The sequence below is a fragment of the Carassius auratus genome, chromosome 30, assembly GCF_003368295.1.
Source record: "Carassius auratus strain Wakin chromosome 30, ASM336829v1, whole genome shotgun sequence".
NCBI classification, from domain to species: Eukaryota; Metazoa; Chordata; class Actinopteri; order Cypriniformes; family Cyprinidae; genus Carassius; species Carassius auratus.
In genome coordinates this window covers 6,748,028-6,771,334 of record NC_039272.1, presented here as the reverse complement: position 1 = coordinate 6,771,334, position 23,307 = coordinate 6,748,028, and the positions used below count along the sequence as shown (strand labels likewise).

Below are 23,307 nucleotides of genomic sequence, written 5' to 3'. Positions count from 1 at the left end.
GCATTTTATTTTTTACTGGCAGACTGTGACAACTTACCCCATAAATGACAAAACATTCTTCACAATTGGTATGCAAGTTTAATATATTTATATGTTAAGTATGCACCAACTGTTATAAAGAAAATATGACAGCCTTTCTATCTATATGTTCCTTTTTTTTCATCTCAACAGTCCTATAAATAAGTGGCAAATAAAATAATTCAAATTGGCAACATTTTACTTTGATGGTCCCCCTTTAGACATTCTGTTGACTATAGGCCAGTACATGTCAACCACCTCTCATTCAAGTATTAAAACTGTCTGATTAATATCTTTTAACACTTGTTGACCCTCCTCTAACACAAAACTAACAGGGGACTGTGGCGAGTGGGGCGGGGCCGAGAGGCGTGGGAACGAGGAGTGAGGCCAGGTGTAGTGATTGGAGATGAGCTACACCTGCGCCCCACCGCCAGTATCGAGTCCCACGTAGGAGATGGAAGGATATAAAACTGGAGCGACGACCGTGAAGGACGAGAGAGGACCAGGCCTGGGATATTATTTTATGTTTGCGTTTTATTTGTGCGCGTCAGTCGCCGTGAGGGGCTGACGCGCTGTTTTGTGTTTATTTTTGATTATTAAAATGTTTTGAATGTGCGCCGGTTCCCGTCTCCTTCTTCCCGATGTATGTGGAGTTTCATATCGTTACAGGGACCATCAAAATAAAGCGTAACCAAAAAATATATTTACACTTGGCCAGCACTGAGTCTGTCCATCAGCCGGACAGCACCTGCTGCCCAATTTCTGAATTTCTCTCTGAGGGTGGACACAGTCTGCAGTAAGTAACACATCTGAGATACAGTTAATGTAGGATTGAGGTCCACTCAAGTAACAATGAGCATTCTGTGCTGTGATGAACATTCAAGTATACTTGTTGACGCTTTGGCTGTTCATCTAAAAGCAGAAACTCACTAATGTGTGATGTGAGGAGACCTCTCATGTGCAAGCATGGACTGACCTGCATGTTTGTGGTGAGGATGAACTCTCTGACCCTGTGGACAGCTGCCCTGCTGCAGAAACAGAGCGGCCCCCTTGACCATGAAGAAGCTCTCGCTTAGACTGTAAAAGAGAGAGAAAGAGGAGAGGAGACCGTGTGAGAAACATGGCCAACAAAGAAACAAAACATGTCTGTGTGACAATCCATAGAATTAATGTAATACAAAGAAAATCCTACAGACAGCAAAACGTTCAGCAATGATTTAATGAATAAATATAACAATGGTCCAAATATACGTGCATATAAATACACAGCAGTCACACTTTATTTTAAAATAAATTCTCACTATTTACAAACCATTAACTTTGACTTTTGCTTTAATTAGCTTTTAATTTGCTGCTTATTAATAGTTAGTAATGTAGTGGTTAATTTTAGGGTGTTGGGTAGGATTAGAGATGTAGAATATGGTCATGCACCAAACAGCCAATATGTTAATAATATTTTGTGTGAATGATCTTTGACTGCACATCTTTAAACCTCTGGGGTTGTATTTTGCATGTTACACAACCCGTCTCACCCTCACTCACCTGTATGCTCAACACAGGTGCTTTAGGTCTGGGATTTCAGGAGTGCCACAAATTAGCCTCACATGAAGTTAAACACACTTCTAGAAATGTGAACCACCCGAGGGTCACTATTACTCTAATGCACTGTACCACAAGTAAACCTTAACGAAAACTGACAGCACTACGGCTGGTGAAGTGAGAAATGCTCTTAATATCTTCCAGAGATTACTGGGCTGTCAAGAAAACACTTTTGTCTATTATCAGACTGTCATAAGAGGGCAGGGATGCTTCAGGTTAATTAGACTGAACACAGTGGAGTGTCACATGACTTTAGTCGACGGTTTGATGAAACTTGGTTGTGTTATGTATATGGCCTCTCCCTGTCCTTGGATGTGGTCTGTATACATAAAGTATATTTAAAAACAACAACAAAACAAAGAGAGGAAGAGTGACAGAGTGTAAATATTGTGCAGAATATTTTGTACATATGTTTTATGCGTACACTGCCATACGAGTAATGCCTGTAACCATTACAGCAGAAAATGTCAGTAAATATCAAATATTGCACTTTATCCCTAATTTTTGTCATAACTGGCCAAACATTAGTGACTCTGACAAGTACAAAACAACCTACAATGCCCACATGCATGTTATATATATATATATATATATATATATATATATTCATGCAGCACACACTCTCGAAATCACTCTCCTGAATATTTAAAGCAGTCACATCAGTTCAAATAATGAAGTTGTCACTCTCTTTTATAAGAGAACAGTTTATCAGCAGAACTGTGATTAGGATTGATTCGCTTGCATGAATACAGCTGAATTATGCAATATGTTTGCTACTGCCCATTCATCTCAGGTGCTTTTTCTAGATAAACAGAATTGACACTAAACAGACAACAGCAGAAAGACAAAGCTTTTCTTCTGAGATTTGTTATGGCCAACTTGTTAGACAGGCTGGCAAAAAATTTGAGGGTCACATTGTTTTCTCGTCCTTCTGTGGCTGTGACCCGTTGCTGACTCATCCCTCTCATTTTTCCTGACTGGACTTCCAGTGTCTCTGCCTTCAGAGGAACAACCATCACATGATAAGCAACCGGCAACAAAACTGGCATTGTACCCCGACCCTCCAGCCCACCGGTCTCTTTCTTTCTCTCCTACTTCCTCCTCTTCCCTTTCTTTATTCTCTTCTATAACTTTCTCACCCTGGCTCCAAAGGCCTCGAGGGTGTCAGCGGATCACAGAGGCTTTTGTTTCAGTCCTCCTCTCTGTTGTGTTCTCTCTCTGTCCGCCCCTCTGAGCGATTTATGTGAAGGCTGGAAGCAGCTCAGCGCCGTTGGGCTGATGGATTGAGTCATGACTGAGAGACAGACAGCTGTAAATGACGATACGCGAGCCCTGAGCAGAATACGCTCATCTCCTAGGGTGTAATTATGACGTGAGTAAGAGTTTTGAGAAGTAACCACTCTAAAATGCCTCTGTCCACGTTTCACTTGTAAGTTTAGAGTCAGCCGCAGATGGATACGTGGTACCTGGTGTAGGATGAACAGCTGGAATCTAAACTGCAGCACAAATAGAAATGGCAACTTTCTTTCCTGACAATATCACACCAATGAAGTCGAGTTATACTGGAAAAAAAGAGTTAATTAAAATAAATAAATAAATACAAATCTACTACAGTATTATATTTATATACAGTAATAAATGTATATATTTATATACAGTAATACACATATATATATATATATATATATATATATATATATATATATATATATATATATTTTTTTTTTTTTTTTTACAGAAAAAAAAAGACTATAAAAGTATACAGTAAAAAGCTGGTTATTGGTTAACTGTAAAATTTACATTACCATGTTACCATTACATGTAATTTCACTGTAAAATAATGTTCAAAATTATCGATTTTAAAAGTAAAAACTACAACCATAGAAATAGAATTCCTTGCATTAAACACCACATAATAATTAACAAAATTATTTGACTTTAATTTAATTGTTCAAATAAATTATTTAATTTAATTCTTTTTTCTCTATACATTATTTGCTTTTTATGTTAATGTTTGTAGTATTATTTTAGGGGTATATACTGTACATAATCAGTATTTCTTAATTTTTCTTAATAGCTTAATTTCAGTCAGAGGAACAATCACTTGATCCAAATCACAGTATTCAAATTGTTTAAAGCAGGAAGTGAAATCAATGTAGATGAGAAAGATAATGCTAATGAATCAATGAATCAGAATTCTGAATCGATTCAAACAGACAAGTTGAACAGATCCATGAAATTAGTTGAACTTTTGAACCCTAATACTGGTTTTGCTACTGGAATTTAAACTTAACTTTACATTTTTAAGTTTTAATGCTCACATACTTAGGAGTCACAACATAAAAAATATGAATATACTGTGCCTACAATGACATGCACAACTAACAATGGCTAGATACAAGTGCATTAAAACATGCTGCTTTAATTTTATATTGACAGCAAATCATCAAACATTTCTGCCCACCCAAGTAGAGGGACAACTTCTGATTAACTCTTACTCGCTTTCTCCCATACACACATATTTTCTCAACGACTCCACCACAAATACATAAGCCAAAAATACTTTCCATATAAGCATGGTATCATACACAAACACACATGCAGGCCTAACAATCCCACATACTGTAAGTGTTAGTAAACTCATGTGAAGGTTATGACCCATTTGGCACTGCATCATCTCCCTCTGACAGTATTTGTGAAATAACCATCTGCAGGAACAAAGTGGTACATTGACTCTTATATAATGCACATAGTTTGCACCTCAAACACAACCCCGGGCAAATACAAATTGCAAAATCAGACAACCGCATGACTTTCATTCAGATATGCAAACAACAGCACTACCTCTCAGGTAACATGGCAATCACTCTTACATGAGAGCAACAAAACCCTGTTCAGATGAGGCAAGACAAGATTGACAGGTCAGTGCAAATCTGTTGTATGTGACCAACATAAAGAGCAAACACACATAGGACCAAATATCAAAAATGAAGTATGCATGAATGCTGCCAGCTGCTATAACTGGCTCACACATCCAAGTTGATGCTGTACTACAGTTATCTTATTACTCAAGAAATTGTCCAGAAGTTACAGAGGGGTCCAAATCTTAAATCACTAGTGAAAATACTCATTGTTACAAAAGATGTCTAATTTTAAAAATTACTGAAATGTTGTATTATGGTTTCCACAAAAATATTTCCCAGCACAATTGTTTTAAACAATCTGTTGAGCACCAAATCAGCATGTTAGAATGATTTCTGAAGGATCATGTGACACTGAAAACTAGTAACAGCTGCTGAGAATTCAGCTTTCCATCAAAAAAAAATTATATTCTAAAATATATTAAAAAAGAAAGCAAAAAATACTTAAAATATTATTGCTTTTATTGTACATGTGATCAAATAAATTAAACCTTGGCAAAACTTCTTTCCAAAATATTTAATATTCTACAACCCCCAAACAACAACAATTTGAGTGAAAAGTTAAACTGTAAATCATCATTTCAGACGATTAATTAACATTTACAAATGTCTTCGCATTCTTTCTTTTTTTCTTTGTGCTTTAATGACAGCAGAACTCAGACGCAGTTGGAGCTCTATAACAAGTTGGTGGAAAACCTGCTGATCATGTTCTCCAGCACAATTTGAGAATAATCCGTACAGCATCCTGAGCTTCAAAGGAAAAAAGAACATCGATCTGACCAACTGTAAATACTTCACATATCACAAATGTTTTAATTAGTAACCTAGAAATTTTTCACAATCCTAAATATTGCATATTAACTTCACACCTCCTAAAACACTGTTCATTTCAAGATTTAGAAATCCGAATCCCTGTTTTCAAGACTTCTGGATCTTACTGTGCAAGCCATGCTTCACAAGAATCAATCAAAGCACTGCAATCTGCTGAGCGGCGATTTCACCTAATACCCCACCGATTCACTCACATGTGGTAGATCTGCCTCTGTGTGACGAATGCATTATCCACAAAGTACGGTAGCATCTTCAGCACAACTTCCTGACAGGAGTCCACGACCAGATGCATCCTGCTGCTGGCTGCAGGGAAATCTCCCTCGCCTCGGTCCGCAGCAGCACGCTTCGCTCAGATCTCCAGCTGTTTATGAGCACGCAGAGGGGAGGAGGAGCACGTCTGCAGCCCCTTCCTCGGTCTGACGCTCTCTGAAAGCTGAGAGTGTGTGAGCCAGTTTCTACTGACGCACACACACCCTCCCTCTCTCTCTCTCTGTCCCGCTCTGTGTGTGTCGGTAAATAGTTAGAGGAGGAAAAACCTGTTCCCTTGTCTTTGTAGGAAGGGATGAGGCACTCTGTGTGTGCGCATTAGAGATCTCTGCACTGAAATTAGAGCACTCCAGACAACTCTGAAACTGCAAGAAGCCAAGCAGGCCACAGAGTCTCAGAGTCTGCTGTGTCTCTTGAAGAAATAAAACAGCTTGACTCCAACAAATCTGACAGCAATGATAAAGAAAAATGGAGAGAAAAAGCATAAAAGATCCCACTTGTTCCTAAAGATGGCCAGTCAGACTAAAAGAAAAAAAAAGAGACTGCTAACAGCTGGAAGAAATGTGTTGCTGACCTTCTTAGCTGGGACTCAATGCTTGCCACACCTTAAAATGATCTATCCCAGAATCCTCTGATGGGCTAAGCATGGGCAACAGTGCCTGCTGCTGTCAGATGAAGCATGAAAGCCTCTTTAAAATCTCATTTAGAGCAGAGACGGGGGATGAGCTCGCCCCTTGAGTGTCCCAAGTAGACTACAGTAAGTGAAAGACTGGCCTTACTCCACTATCTGCAGCTTGACTGAGAAACACACACACACACACAAATGAAGAAGCAGTACTCCGATGAAGAGGGTTGACTCTTTCTGTCAAAAAGCTGATCAGGACAAAGAGTAAACTGAGACACCAAGGAACAGAAACAGCCGAGGGGAAGCTACAAAAGAAGGGGAGATATTTAAGAAGGAAGAAGAGAGAGGAAGATGAAGAGAGCCGTCTGAAATAACTAAAGAAGCTGAGTGAAAGGAAATACTGAAGGGAATTTGGAATATTTTGCTTTCTGGATCGGCGAGATCTGAGAAACAAGCAAAAAAAAAAAAAAAAAAACAGCAAACAAACAACGCTGCCAGGTTACACTCTATGAAGGAATGTTCTGGGTTCAATACAAGCGGTGTGCTGTCAATTACCACCAAAAATAACCCGGACTTGTCCCTCAGTTTATCAAAATAAGTTTGTTTTAATGGACAAAAGGAAAAGGTTGTGTTGCTTTGAGCCTGGGATATTCATTGGTTAGGTCACAAGATGTTTGTTTTAAATTCAGAACAATTCCTCGTAGACATGAGCATAAAATCTTAATCTGGAACGATTTAACATTTAACAAAAATTGTGTGGAATTTGCCAATGACCTACTTTGATAACAATCAAACATCATTTTTGGAAATTCCCAGAAGTCTATCCTAAAAAAGCCCTAATAGACTAAAACAGTTGGCAATGTGGTACTACTACACTGTTTTGGGAATATATGACAGGTGTGAGCGTTTAAATAGATTCATGATGTATATCCCAGAGCGATTAGCCTTACTTGTTCACGCTTTATCACAGTAAGTCATGAAGCACAAGATGAGTCTTATGGAGTGTCCCATGTGACTCAGCATAACCATGACAATGCTATCAGACAGACTCCAGAACACCTGACAGGTGTCCCGATTAAGGACGCCTGCATGTGGAGCTTTAAACAGATCAGGCGTGTGTTGTGTGTGTGTGTATTGTAAGGTGTGTGTTCACTGGATTATTTCAGTGTGCTGAGACTGCATTGGTACACAGAAGTGCCACAATCGCTTTTCTGCACACACGGGCACAAAAAGATTAAAAGCTTCTGTTCTGGGAGCAGATGTTACATAACATTTCCATTATATACTTGCCGAGCAACGAAGGAAAAACGAGGGACAAAAAAGAGGGAGGAGGGAAACGGCGCACCAATCTTTTCTCAAGTGTCAAGAGAGAATGATGAATTGCATATGACATCAGTGTTCACCAATCTGTTGGCCAAATGCCGGTCTTATTAAGTAATCATATGAACTGCCACATACACAGGCCTGAGTCAGAATGATGTTGAAAACAGCTCTATAGTCTCAATTGCACATTCATGCATTTTGTTCACTCACGGTAGAATGTGTGATTTTAAGAAAAAGGTAATGATATTTTAAAAGAATAGTTCACCAAAACTTGAGAAAGTGCTGACAGTTGACCCTCAGGTCATCCAAGATGTAAAAGTGTGTTTCTTCATTTACTGGAGAGGATCCATTAGATGTAAACAAGTGATGTAATGTTCAAATTTCCCCATATCTGTTCAGATGAAGAAACAAATGCATCAACATCTTAGATGGCCTGAGGGTGAGTGCATTTTCATTCCTGGGTGAACTATTCTTTTAACAGGCAGCAAAACAAATAAAAAGGTCATGCTATTGAATTTAATTGCCATATACAATAATAGGCCAATTGCTTGTTCATGCATATAGGTCACTTTGTATCCTGGCTGACAGTTCACATTTGTAATTGGTTTTATGCAGCTTTATTTGATTTCTGTATATTTAAAAAAAAAAAAAAATATATATATATATATATATATATATATATATATATATATATATATATATATATATATATATATATATATATATATATATATGATAATTTTAAGTTTAATATGTACATGGAAATACCATGTTTTGGTATGAAGTACATCCTGCAGAAAAAAAAGGTAGTTTGCTCTTCTTCGGTAACTGAATATTTTGTCACAGTGTGACCAGCTAAAAAGTGTCCAAAGCCTTACCAGACTGGAAGTCCAGTTAAGACCAGCAAACCAACTTAGGCTGGTTTTAGATTAGGTTTTAATCAGCAGGGTTGGTAGCAAGATATAAATGTTATTATTGGCTGAAAGTGCACTTTAAGACCCTCTAAAGACAAAGAAAAAATTTGGTCAAAATTTCTGTTCAAAATTAGAGCACCAAGATCAACTGTTAATCATGTTTTTTGTTTTCAGAACAATACTGCAACATTATAACCTGTAGATTCCCTAACAGATCAGAGACATCCACACACCTAATATACACTACAGCTGCACCCAAACATAAACACAGACTGCTGTGCTTGGCTGCTCCTGCCTCGGTGTCTGTTTGGTGAAATCACCAGCTGGCTCAATGCTGTGCCGCCTGGTTGATTTCACAGGAAAAGTCTTTGGCCGGGTCAGTGGGCATTCCTGTGTACATCTCGCAAAGGGTAAGATTAGGGTTACAGCTTTTAGAGGTGTTCTGTCTCTGATAAGGGTCACATTTAAGGGGCTCCTCTGTTTAGCCAAATCATCCAGATACCACAAAATACTTTCTTATCCAGCTATGCCTCTTTCAAAATGCTTGAAGGCATAGGTCACAGTAAAGCAGCACAACTTGGGAAAAAGTAAACAAACTGCAATTTTTCTAATTAAAAAAAAAAAGGTTTCATGTGTTTGCTTGTAAAACTATGCAATCTGACAAAACATTTTGTGACTATTTATCAATATGTGCATCGCTAACAGTAATTATTTTCTCATGTACAAACTGGGCTATTTATGTTCAACAAGTATGGGTCACCAAGTGACCACAAAACAGCAGTAAATACAATATATATCTGCATTACAAATATTCAAAGCTATGGCATTCATCAGCCCTTTCCACCGAGTTCACACTAAACCACAAGCTGCACGTAACAGCATTGCAGATTCTGCCACAACACATTATTTCAGGAAAATACAAGAAAAGTCAATCTTAGGCAAGCGAAAAGGAATTTGTCAGGTTCAAACTACCATTAGGTTTTACTTTAGGAATCAAAGAGCTCAGGCAGAAGGACAGGTCTTTACATGTGTGCATAAACGAAGTACATCAAATAGTGGGAATCTGTCACGTTCTAATAATTGCACAATATTGAATGGAACAAGGCAAGCTGGAATGCTCAGTCCATGACCTATTTAACATTTAACAACTAGCAGTTTGTATCTTCAGAACAGCGAGCTCAGACTCTAGACTGACCTACTCCAAAACCACTGGTGTTTCAGTTCCTTCTGAAGTTTTATTGTCTAAAATGGCTGTTTGTGTGGAAGAAGTGCTGATGCTGCTGTTCTTCCATTGTTTTATTTAGCTCTATGCATCTGTTGCACTAGTGACTTTATCTGAACCTTGTTTTTCCTCATTAAAAGAGGATTTGTTTCACATGAGCCTCTAGGACATCCTGTTCCCAGCACACACAACTTTCCTGTGCTCTGGATAGTCCCATGAACATATAGAATAAAGGTTGAACATTAGTAAAATTGGAATTTCTAGAAGATACAGTGGCCTCAATAAGTATTCAGACTAATTTAGTAGTTCAATAATGAAAATTTGCTGACAATTTATTGACCCTTGTGCATCCAAGATGTTTGTTTCTTCTTCAGAACAGATTTGGAGAAATGTAGCATTACATCACTCGCTCACCAATTGAATGGGTGCCGTCAGTCCAAACAGTTGATCAAAACTACACAATAATCCACACGACTCCAGTCCATCCTTTAACGACTTGTGAGGTGAAAAGCTGCGTGTTTTATAAGAAACAATTCCATAATTAAGGGGTTTTAAGTTTAAATTGTCTAGGTGTTTGTCAGTTAATGGTCACATGGCATGCATGCAGACAAATAAAAAAATTAATCTCGCTTAATCATATCCAAAATAAAAGTTTTTGTTTACAGAATATACGTGTGTGTAATGTGTATATTTATTATGCATATATAAAGACACACATACAGTATATATTTAGAAAATATTTACATACATTTATATTCATATAATTTATAGTATATATAAATATATTTTTCTAAATGTATGCATTGTGATTAATTGCGATTAATCATTGCCCAGCACTAATAAATACATTAAAACAAGTATTTCTGAAACAAATGATGCTAGAGCTATTTTCAGAACAAACTTTACTTTCTAAGTCACTTTTGCAATGACTTAACCAAGTGATCGCATATTGATTTTGCACTTACTTTTATATTTATTGTTATAATTATTTATTTATTTATTTCACATATAAGTGTAGCTTAGGTGCCCACTTCTTTTTTGGGTTCACTGTATATACTCTCTAATCGGTCTTTAAAAGAAACTCTGTTTGGTTAAGAAGTGCTGAGGGACTCAAGTCTTATCTATGAGTCACAGGAAGATACAGAAATCAGACACAGCCTCCATTGTGTTTGCAATCGCTAACGCTGGAATCTCAGAGTCTTTTTCTCATATCCTGTTTTTACAGAAACACTCTCAACCAATCACAGGGCAAACGGAGCGAGAAAGACACAGAGATGGACAGAAAGTACTAAAAAGCACTTAAAATGCGCTGAGGGAACAACTGCTCTTTCGCTTATCAGATGACCTTATGTAGGTCACACACGGCACATGTGCTTACATCCAGCAGAAAACAGACAGACGGCGTTAGTGGGTTCATGCATTTAACTGGCACAGTAGCTCCTCCAGTCCCTTTTCTAAGATTGATCAAAATAAAAAACGACCAGTTTCTTTTTAGTCTTTAGTACAAAGTACTCATTATCCCTGTGCGCACACGTTCTGGGGATTAGTCCGTTTGAATGCGTTTCTTACGAGCCATTTATTCACAGATACTTTTACTAAAAGCACGAAACAAACAAGTCATTATATTACCTCTACTGTCATTTAGACAAAAAATGTAAATTTAGGACAAAAATTGCTATTGATTCAACTTGTGTTGAGTTTACAGTCAACACGATAGTTATTTCCTGAGCAATGTGACCTTTGAGGATGTCATGTGACCTGTAGAATGACAAATCTTCCTCTGTACACATCCTCTTCCTTTAGCTCCTCCATCTGTAATATACATAAGAATTCCAACAGTCTTCACGAGTTGAATATTGACCTTGTTTGACCGATACCTAGATGGCAACACTGAAAAACAGAGTTCAGAGTTTCACAAAGAAATGCACATCAGTGAACGACTTTTCTCTTAAGAACTTTTCTCCCACCCTTAGTGGTGACCTAGATTCAAAGTATGAAAGGACTGGGACATTAGTCCGATCCCAGCAGACACAGGGCCTAGATTAATACGTCCTCTAAAAGATATGTTCAATGAAAAAACACTGAATCTAAAAACAGTCTGGACAAACGCCTTCCCTCCTGGAAAAAGCCTTATTGCCTTATTTTAAAGACCAAGGCTGTGCCTGTAAAATCATATATACTGCATTGATTCTTGCATCAGCATATTTTTACAATTGTATTTCTCCACTACCAGCGTCACAGAAAAACTAAATAAATACTGAAAAACAAAGATTTTCCAAAATATTGTCATCATTCAAAAAAAAAAAAAAAAAAAAATAGTTCCACCCCTCTAAAATATTTTACCATCAAAAATGAAAAATGTCATGCATGCAGTTTCATTCATGATTTCATTAAAATGCATGACAAAGTATTTTTTAGTATCAACATGAATGTGAGTGAAATTGTTGCAAATGCGACAAAAAAATAAAGAATTAAAAGTCTGACAAAAAATAAATAAATCACAAACCATTCTCAAACTTGCTCGTGACATGGAATAAAACTGATTCTGCAATTTGGCAACTAAATACCGAAACCAAGGCTCATTGGTAAATGTCCCTGTGGCAATATTTCGGCAGAATGATACTGCATTGTTGTTTGCAAGTTTCACACCACTTTCAAAAGTGAAATGTCCAGGGAGTGGTGCTAAAAAGGAAACGTACCACCTAGACTGAAATGAGATGCAAACACATTTGCTCAAGCAATCACACCTGTTTAGCTTGCTTACAAGTCTTTGAGCTCTTTGTCACAGGAGAACAATTTACAACATTCGAAAAGCCATACATGAATGTCTATGAAAAGCAAATGGGAAAAAAACGTAAGTGTGAGAAAATAAGTATTTGTCATTCGATAATCTTCCCTTAAATATATGTTGCACAAGAAGAAATAAAAGTTGTTCAAATGATACTAGTGGTGATTTCAGATGGAAACTTCAGTGAATTGTATGTATAGATGCATTTTTGAAGTGTTGCAAAAGATGTAGGTAAAGCCACATTTTCCCAATGAGCCTAGATTGTAAAACAGTCAGTTTAGCTCCTACATTTTTCATTTTAGAAACCATTCCAGTCTGGAGCCCTGCAGAAGGTGACTGCTAACTCTACTAAACACTTATTTAACCCATCTGTCCACTACAGTCACTGAATAGCAAGGAACTAGATCGCTCTAATAAGACAAAAATATTCATTAGGAAGGATATAGTGTCTGATAAGGGAAAGCCAGCGAGATGTTTGTCTCAAATTAAATCCACTTGATCTGACTTCAGTCGATGAAGACTGAAACTGTAATAAAAACCCACTCTGGTGTTAGAGCTGCTGTGAAAGCAGTGATCAGACGCCTGGGCTCAGATATCTTTGATTATATGTGTTAGAAGAGTGGAGCAGAACCATCTCGCAAACTACAGGGTGCAATGAAGACTCTTCCCATCATGGAACTGACAGACTCTTCATCATCTGCTTCAGACAGACACACACACACACACACACACACTCAGAAAAACTTGTATTTGAAAGTCAGTCGTTACCTCTGATTTAGCCGGCGCTCATCATCACTTCCAAAGTCCTGGAAAAACAAAAAGAAAGTGTGAGGGAAACAGAAGTCAGTCATCTAAAACAACAGATCACTCAGACATGTCCACACTGTTCTGTTTGAATTTTATTGCTTTGAGCCTTTAGATAAAGAAGAGAGCAGGATGTAGGATTTTCTGATGTAATAAATCTAATCATGTCTTCATGCATTTTCTACCTAAACCAAATTATAAGTTATAAATTCAGCATATGCTGTGAAAATGTCAGAGAGGCAAGAATCCCTCAGGCCTCGGAACGTTTCCAAATTCCACAACCTCACCCGACACAAACCCAGCGCAACGCACAACAATCCCGTCTAAACATGGTTCATTCCCCCCACACGATCTCGCTCTCTTTCTTTGCTAAATATGTAGCACAATACAAGACCTCTGTGTCCCAAATAACAAAAAAAGCTTTGATATATCACTGTTCACAGCAGCGTAATATGACAAAGAAGAAATGTTCTCTCAAAGCTGAAACGTGAAGAATGGGGCCTCTCCTTAAGATAAGGTTTCATCATAACAAAGAGTGTTTTTAAAATAGCTCTTCACTGTATGTGAACGTGAAGGCCCTGATTATTAGGTTACTGATAGTGGTATGAGCACTGAATGAAGGCCGGGGAGTGTGCCATGGTCAGATGTGACAGATGCCTGAAGGTGAAGAAACCGTGTCGGGGAACTAGCTGTGCTAGAGATTCTGTCACGTACCACAATCTCTCCCTTCATGCAGAAGCTAGGCTTATAAAACTTTATAAGCAGGGCTGAATGAGAAGTGGAAACAATGAGGTTTGTGAATAGAAACAGACATTTTGGAAGCATGAAGCTTCTCCGTGATTTATAACACATTAAGTGGATGAACAGATTTGTAGCAGGAGGTGAAAGGTGAAAAATAAGAAGACAGAAATCACTATGTTGTTGAGCTTTCGAGTGGAACCGTATGTTTAATTCCAGTGTTTCCCCTGCCATTATATTAAGGGGGTATTAAACTGTATTAAGTTTCACAGAGTGGAATTATTGCAATAGAGTGAAATGTGTCATACAGACAGAAAGCTCTGACGTGAATGGGTGGGTTTTCTCCTGACAGTAAATACGTGTATGTACATCGTGTGAGTCCTATTTTCCATCAGGTGGAAATGATTTGTCTTATCACTTAAATCAGAAAAAAAAATTCTCTGTTAACCTTCCTGCCCAGTGAGATTAAAGGGATCGATATATATATATAGATAGATAGTTCACCCCAAAATGAAAATTACTCAACACTCACTTTGTTCCAAAATCGTAAGACCTTCATTCATCTTTGGAACTTGTTTGCAAGCAGAGGAAGACACACACATGTGTCATGGTACTATGCCCATCGAAGACTGACACAAAGAAATTGTTGAGTCAAGTAAATATTTTGGTTTTCACAAAACTTACTTTCATAGCATCATAAAATTACGGACAAACGACTGACGTCACATGGACTATTTTAACAATGACCTTAGTATCTTTATGGGCCTTCGACATGTCAGTTGCGTTGCTGCATGCAGGGTCAGAATTCAGAAAGCTCTCAGATTTCATAAAAAATATCTTAATTTGTGTTCTGAAGGTGAACAAAGGTCTTACGGGTTTGGAACGACATGAGGGTGAGTAAATAATGACCCTTTATCTGAAGAGTCAGATCACTGAATCAGTGATTTGGACCGAATCATTTGCTCCATTGCACATTGATCATGTGCAATGCAAGAGTTAAAGGGACCACTTCTGAACTAGGACTACTTTTATTTTTTTTATTACCATCCTGCAAAAAAAAAAAAGATCTCTATGAAGTATTTCAGTCAGGTTTCAGGCTCTACCATAGAATAGAAATGGCACTTGTTAAAATTACAAATGACTTGCTTCTTGTGTCAGACCAAGGCAGCATCTCATTGCTAGTTTTACTTGATCTTAGTGCTGCATTTGATACCATAGATCATGACATACAGTACAGTCTCTGCACTGGCTACCTATTAAGTTCTGTATCATTACAAAATATTAGGGGTGTCACGAATCTCCAAATCCTCGATTCGATTGCATTTTCGATTCTAAGGTCACGGTTCGATTCGATTCTCGATTTTTACATTTATTCTCTTTAAAGCACAGATTGTCATTTTTCAAACTAGACTTTTATGTAATATAATATCTGACCTTTGTTTGCAATGTACCACATTACACTGTCAAATTTAAAACTTTTATTAACAACATAATGTAACAACTTATATCTTTAGTCAATTGAAAACTTAAAATAAACTGCCATCCAGTTTCTCTTTTGTAAGTGCAGTCACAAAAGATGACATTCAAGTTCATAACAAAACAAACAAAAACAATAAAAAATGAATAAACTAACCTTCAAATATTACGATGTATCTATTTAAAAGATTAAAGATAAAACGCTTGTTAAACACTTCACTGTCATTCATTTAGATTTATTTATTTATATATTTATATATATATATATTAGGGGTGTAACGATACGCGTATTCGTATTGAACCGTTCGGTACGACGCTTTCGGTTCGGTACGCGGTACGCATTATGTATACCGAACGGTTCGTTGGAGTAATTAATTATATTTGAAAAAAAAAAAAAAGAGAGAGAGAGAAATATAATGATATGCGTTCAACAAGGTAGCCCAATAACCCAAACAACGTAACAGGCAACGCCCCTGACACTCCCGAAGAAGAAAAAAACACCATCTTATATGTTTATGTTAGGCTACTCAGCAGGCGCTCGCTCACTCAGTACGCGCTGAAGGCTCGTTGCAAAATAGCCAATGCGTTTAACAGACTAGAAATGAGAAGATCCTCCAATAACCAACAGGTCTGGTGTTTGGGTGCACTTTGGATTCCCTTTAAGCTATAATGGTGATGGCAAGAGAGTGGTGGATAAAAAAACAACGGTATGTCGCATCTGCAACATGACAGGGTACACCAGCGGGAATTAAAAAAATAAAAAAAAAAACACCAGCGGGAATATCTGGGATATATGCGTCAGTACTATCTGGGAAAAGACGAAAAAAAGGAGAAACATGCACGCAGCAAACTATCCCTGCAGCATTTAGAAACTATAGCTTACAGGGAATCCAACCCAAACACCAGACCTGTTGGACTGTACAACAGTACAACAGTACCTGTTGGTTATTTTAGAATCTTATATTTCTGGTCTGTTAAAGGCATTCGACATTTTGCAACGAGCCTTCAGCGCGTGCTGAGTGAGCGAGCGCCTTAGGGGCCGTTCACATATCGTGCCTAAAAACGCATGGAAAACGCTAAGCGCGTCTTTCTCCTCCTTTCCAAAGCGCTTGGGCAGAAGCGCTCATGAGGCGTCTGTCTTTGCTAAGCAACAATGACGTGCTCTCTCCATGAGACGCGGAAATTTCAGCGAAGGATAAATGGATTTGCAGCTCTAAAAATCGCTTGCAGTAGCGCTGCTACTAAATTTATTTCAAAATTGCAATCCATATACAACTATGATCAGCTGTTCCTTCATCTTGGCTGAGCTCTCAACGTTGTTACGGGAAAGGATGAAGCTGATTGGTTAGTTCTTGTCACATGACCCGCGGTGCGCTTGCGGCATTCTGAAAAGTTGAGATGTTTTTACATTTTGCTGTATCTAAAACGTATCGAACCGAACCGAACCGTGACATCAGTGTATCGTATCGAACCGAACCGTGAATTTTGTGAACCGTTACACCCCTAATATATATATATATATATATATATATATATATATATATATATATATATATATATATATATTATGTATGTATGTACAGTATGTGTGTGTGTGTGCATCATTACAGTCTGTAAAATATGTGTATCTCTTATTACAAGACTGCAATCACTAGCAATCAGAAGAATTCCAGTTAATCAAGTATCTACAAAAGATCTACTCTATAAACAATGCATTAAATTACATTAAAGACAAAAATAAATTAAACAAGCAAAAGAAATGATTACTCGCATGTATCTGGTCCACTGATGAAGTCATGGGTCAAGTCAAGTGAATTATTACTCATTTTCTAACAGGCGTCGAATACTGACTTTAGGAAAAGGGGAATAACCAATGACATTTGAGATAACAACTAAAACAGCAAGCCCCGCCCCACGACTGACAAAAATAAAATTGTTCGCGCGAGCAGAGGTGAGATGATCGAGCGCGAGGATGTGGGGAATGAACATGCGCGCGTTTTATTGCGCGCAGAGTACATGTCACGCGCGCGAGAGAGTTTGAAATGAGCTCGCGGGCTCCCGTTTCTTCGCATCCGATTCAGTTTTCCTCTCGCGGAAGCCATATAGCGCGCGCGCCAGCATCAGTTGAATGCTCGGTTATTTTTGTCATTGATTTGCCGTCATACAACATGGGGGCGTGGCAGCATCGACGATTCCTTTTTTTAATTCGAAGTTCGAGACTGTGACTTAATTTCGATCGATTTCGGTGACACCCCTACAAAATATTATTATTTACCTTTAAGGCCCTTAACTATTACCTAACTAGTCTTCTACCACCCTACAACCCATCATGCTCCCTAAGGTCACAAAACGCTGGTCTTTTGGTAGTTCCTAGGACAGCAAAAGCCACTAAAGGAGGTAGAGCTTTTTCACATTTGGCTCCCAAGCTCTAGAATAGCCTTCCTGATAATGTTCAGGGTTTAGAGACACTCTCTCGGTTTAAATCTAGATTTAAGTCTAGATCTCTTAGGCCAAGCATTCAAATAATGCCTTTTACAATCTTGTACTGCAGTTGTATCTTATCAAATGCAGATTATTATTCTTTAGCTTGGGTTAAACAAATACATTTTGCTTGTTTGGAACAGTAGCTACGCTAATTATGTCTTTATTTTTTTCTCTTTTTGTCATCCCGTGGTAACTAGGATTTACACAAGCTCCAGTCTGAATCCAGAACACCTGAGAAGAGATGATGCTGACCCCACAGAGGACCTCGGATGATGCCAACCCTGAAACAACACACACTACTACTAAATATACTGTAGAAACTTCATTTTCTGTAAATTTGCTTTGCAATGATTTGTATCATTAAAAGCTCTAGTGCTTCCCAAACCTGTCCTGGAGGACCGCCTGCCCTGCTCATTTTGTATGTCTCCCTAATCAGACACACCCAGTTTAGTTCTTGCAGTCTCTATTAATGAGCTGATGAGTTGAATTAGGGGTGTTAGATAAGAGAGACATACAAAAGGTGCAGGGGAGGAGTCCTCCAGGACAGGTTTGGGAAGCACTGCTCTATACAAATCAACCTGAATTGAATTGAATTGAATTAAAGAATGACAGCATTTCAATTTTTATATGAACTAATACTTCAAGAAAATAAAGTGTTTAAATTTTTATTTCACGTTACATTAACTCAAATACTACATACAAAGCTTCTGCAGAATTTCAGCCTTGTAAACTTAAACCTTGTTATTATTTTACATCTCTCTCATTACTCTATCGATCCTTTGAATTGGTCTATCCCTCCCTCTCTCTCGCTCTCCCTCAGTCTCTGCATGAGATGACATCACTGCAGCTGCATGTTCCCCAGTCCTCATGTTTGAGATTGTGCTGTGAATCCTAAATAGCGTGTGTCCTTGCTAGCGGAGCACGTTGCGCAATTATTTTAAGGTCCATTAACACTGAGAACAAAAACAATAACGATCACTACATTAGCATCCAAACCAACACACAATAACATTCTGTTTATTATAAGCACGGGCTACAGTTTTGAAATGTGTCGCTTGAAATGCTCGAGCTCTTTAAAGCAGGACAGATTCTGATTAGCTATTAATAGTTTTATCATTCTGTATGTGATTCCAATGTTATCGGTCATTTGTGACACAGCCATTACAGTTGAGATGTGAACTACTGTATATCTTTATCATAATAGTCATCATCCTTCGTGAGAACAGGCCTTTAAATTTAACCACAATATAGATTTAAACAGTAAAGATCTGAACCTAATGAAAAAAAAAAAAGATTTAGCACAACTAAGAAGTAAAATACCACATTACAGAGTTTCAAGCATATTAATAATCGAACCCTGGTACTGCTACTGAACTGTGTTTATCAAAATAATAGCATACAAAATATCTAAAATTCATTATGCTTTAGTTAGTCTCATAGTAGAGTATTCTTCAGACCATGTCAATGTGTTTTGTGCGCTCCCTTTCAAATGTGCAGACATTTTATGCCCCCTACTGGGTGTAAAAATGGATTTCTAAGGCAACTATGATGTCAGCAACTATTATGAAGGTGGGGTGCTTTCATGAACGAAAGACAATTAAAGCCTACAAGAAAATTGCTTTTTACTTTGTTGAACCACCACCTGAGAATCACTAACAATGAAAGGCAATACAGCTCTCCTGGTGAGACTGGCTAAAAGGGTCTCGCTTCTAATGAAAAGGTAAAAACAGGAGTCCTTTCATCGCATGAGAGCAGCTTAGCTGTGCAAGGGCACAATGACTTCGATTTAAATTTCTGTCGAGCAGAAATGCAGGCCTTAGGGGGCAGACCTTTAACTTTCACTCACAGAATGGCAGCTCAAGAAGAGACACTACACTAGTGTAAAAAAAAATTTACTCCCCACAAACCTGCACCATTCAGATATAGAAGTGATGTTCATGAAATTATAACGTGATACTTGGCATGTGTGTGGAAGCACAAAGTAGGAACTGTGGGTAATAGGACAGGTAATGCTTAGTATTTCTGTTGTTGGATAGTTTCGTTGTATAAAGAATAGCTCATGACTGAAAAGCATTCAACCTTTTGACTGTTCCCCTTTTAACATAGCTTGACCAAAAGAATGGAAACACAGTACAACACAAAATCATGAGGTGTAAACAAACTACTCCCTCTACTGATACTACATACAATGACAGAAGCAACACTTCAATGATACTTTCACAAAATGTAGTGGTATATACACATTGTGCCATTTAAAAGTTCTACCAGAAAGATTTGTTTCAGTTTAGCTGGTTCCTATTCATCCCACCTATGACAACTGTTACATTGTTTCTGTAATATAATTAATCGTGTTTGTTTTGTTTGGATGCACTTTTATTTTAATTATTTTATTGAAATAAAAATATAATAAAAAAAGATTAACAGTTTTGAAAAATCTCAAGCAAGCTGTATACTCACAAACAGTAATAACTGTATTCGGAATAGGACAAAGATATTGGAAAGAAAAGAACACAGAAAAAAAATAATATGCTATTAATATTAAATATATCATTCACAGTACATAAAAGATGTCATTACAGCTTAAAATAAAAAGGTGCATTTCTTAACATTAAGTGTCTTTGAAGATTTAATTATTAACTATTACACTAGTAATGTTAGATATATTTTAAGATAATTTAAGAATGTGTAAAGTTTTTTTAAGATTATGCTTATGCTTTGCATATCACCTCGCACTGACGCACTCACCTGCTCTGCTCACGTGATGTAAACACTTTGGCGCCCAAAGAAGGGGCTTCATTTAAAATAAAACCGTTTTTTAACGGACGCTTGATATGTCTCAAGTTTTTCACCTTTTTATCTTATCCTTTTTTTATTTTATATTTTTTACAAAAGGTCTTCTTCATATGTGTTTACCGTTTAAGTAAAACATACTGAGGCCACCTTTATGGCTTGACATAATATCCATGAATAATACTTAGTTAAAGCAATCTGTACCAAACAAAACAGTGGGTGTTTTTTCACTAAAATCAGACATATTATTTCGCAATCATTAAACCACAAATTACAGCACAGCCTGGAAACAAGCCATTAGCTCAATAAAGTACAACAACCCTGTCAAACACTTTCAGCTGTGGAGACAGGATTCAGCTCAATAGCATCACAACCATGTCTAACAACACAGATGAAGCTCAATCACAAAACAGATAAAATAAGGGTAAATTATGACGTTGAATTTAAGAAGTCACGTCAAGAATGCCATGTATAGTCCACAAAAAGCCCAAAGGCGAATCTTGTCATCTCACAACAGCAGAAAAACGCAGTGACACAGCATTCAATTCCCCTCAACCCTGATGGCATGCCGCTAGTTAGCTTTACATCCTGAGCTGTATTAGCATTGGGCCTACGTGACTCATATAGAAGGGCTCTGCTATGTTTTTGTTAATCATTCCATCATCCCATCCCATCTGGCCGTGTTTATTTCCGCTTACCTCCCCCGCATTGGTGGCGGTGCTGGAAGTTGACGCCGCGCTGGGAGTGGGCGAGCGCTGCAGGGTTACCAGAGCCATGGATGGAGATCTCCCAGCACAACGGCCAGTCTATCTGTCACGAGCTAAACCGACTACTTAGCGGATTTTCCCCCAGCAGCGGCGCTAGATACACGGCGATAGCTCTGCGACTCCGCGCGCTCGATGCTACTGTTGTTAAAAGGCCATGACTGAGCAGTGTTTTGTGTCGCTGATTCCGTTTTGACATGAGCTGGATGATGTTTTGGTGCTTCTCATTCTCACTCACTGCCGCATGTGGCTGCCTTCAGTTCACACACACAGCCTGTAGTGTTGTCTCTGTTGTGAACGAATCGCTGTTTTTGAATGAATCTTGAAAGTGAACGATTCACTTCAAATTTTCGGCTAACGAGTCCCTCCCTTTGAAAGCGCGTTGACCTTTTTTCTCAATCAAAGACTGACAGTGGTACGGACCAATAGTATTCGAGTACGAGCGATGTAGGCGCTTATCATTGGTTGGACTTACCGAACAAACACGCCCTTTAGTGAACGAGTCAGTGTTTTGAATCTGAACGAGGGATTTCTTTGGGCATTTGAATGAACTCGGGAGTCTAGTACCTCCTGTATGATGTAAAGCGAAGCTCGGTTTATTTAGGATGCTGCTCCTATTGTTGTTGTTTTTATAGCTTGATAAAAGCATGTCAAGCATTTGACAAAATGGATGTAGATGATGTTGCAGTCATAAATGACTCGAATAAAAACTGGTTGAAGGGTTAATTTAATAACATCAGTGACTCAATGTTGCACATAAAGACACTTGTCGCCCCCTACTGGCATCACGATGTGACGAGCCGGAGTAACAAGTCTCAGGGGTTAATGCAGTACACATAGCAAGTTTTTTAAATGATACAATAAATAAAAAGAAAACAGATAGAATACAAAAAGAAGATAGATGATCAAATAAAGATGGAAGAGATGTGTTTTTAGCCCATTCTAAAAGATGGCCAAGGACTCAGCTGCTCAGATTGAGTGGGGCAGGTCATTCCAAGAGGAGTGAACATTTAATGTAAAAGACTGAAAGTGATTTTGTGCCTCTTTGGGATGGCACAATAAAGCGATGGTCACTTGCAGAAATCAAGATTCTAGTGGCACATAACTCTGAAGAAATGAATTAAGGTAAAGGGGTGCAGAGCCAGTGGTGGTTTTGTAGGCAAACATCAATGTCGAGCTGGAGTTGCTATATCGGTAGCCAGTGCAAATTGATAAAAGGAGTGTGGCGGCCTTCCATTTGGCTCATTAAACATTAATCTTGCTGCCACTTTCTGGATTTATTGTAAAGGTTTGACAGAACTGTCTGCAAGACCTGCCAAGAGAGCATTGCAATAGTCCAGCCTGGACAGAACAAGAGCTTGTACAAGGAGTTGTGCAGCATGTTTCAAAAGAAAGGTCCTGATCTTCTTGATGTTGAATTAAGCAAATCTGCAGGACTGGACAGTTTTAACAAAGTGAGTCAGCTGATCATCAATCATAACTTCAAGGTTTCTGACTGTTTTTATAAGAGTTATGGTTATGTGCCTCACTGGATCTTGAAATTTCCATGAAACGATGGGTTTGTTGGAACCACAAGCAGTTCTTGGCAATTTTTATTTGAAGGTGATGGACCTTCATCTAGCAAGAAATGTCTGTTAGACAAGCTGAGATGCGAGCTGCTGTCTTTGGATCATCAGGATGGAATGAGAGGTAGAGTTGAATGTCATCAGCATAGCAGTAATAAGAAAAGCCATGTTTCTAAAT

The 23,307-nt window shown here is 38.0% G+C and overlaps 1 protein-coding gene across 2 annotated transcripts in view; it reads right to left on the bottom strand.

Annotated features, from left to right (window-relative positions):
- The window catches only part of LOC113049021 (protein phosphatase Slingshot homolog 1-like), a 35,055-nt gene extending 13,479 nt beyond the window's left edge, over positions 1-21,576 (bottom strand). The window contains exons 1-3 of one of the 2 annotated variants that reach the window (XM_026211031.1): positions 21,499-21,576; positions 13,277-13,314; positions 995-1,095 (exon numbers count right to left, since the gene is read on the bottom strand). In XM_026211031.1, the coding sequence (XP_026066816.1) occupies positions 995-1,095; positions 13,277-13,314; positions 21,499-21,576 (217 nt within the window). Of the gene's footprint in view, positions 1-994; positions 1,096-5,563; positions 5,989-13,276; positions 13,315-21,498 lie in introns of those variants that run through there. The other variant, XM_026211032.1, reaches the window with a different exon arrangement.
- Between the last annotated feature and the right edge of the window lie 1,731 nt (positions 21,577-23,307).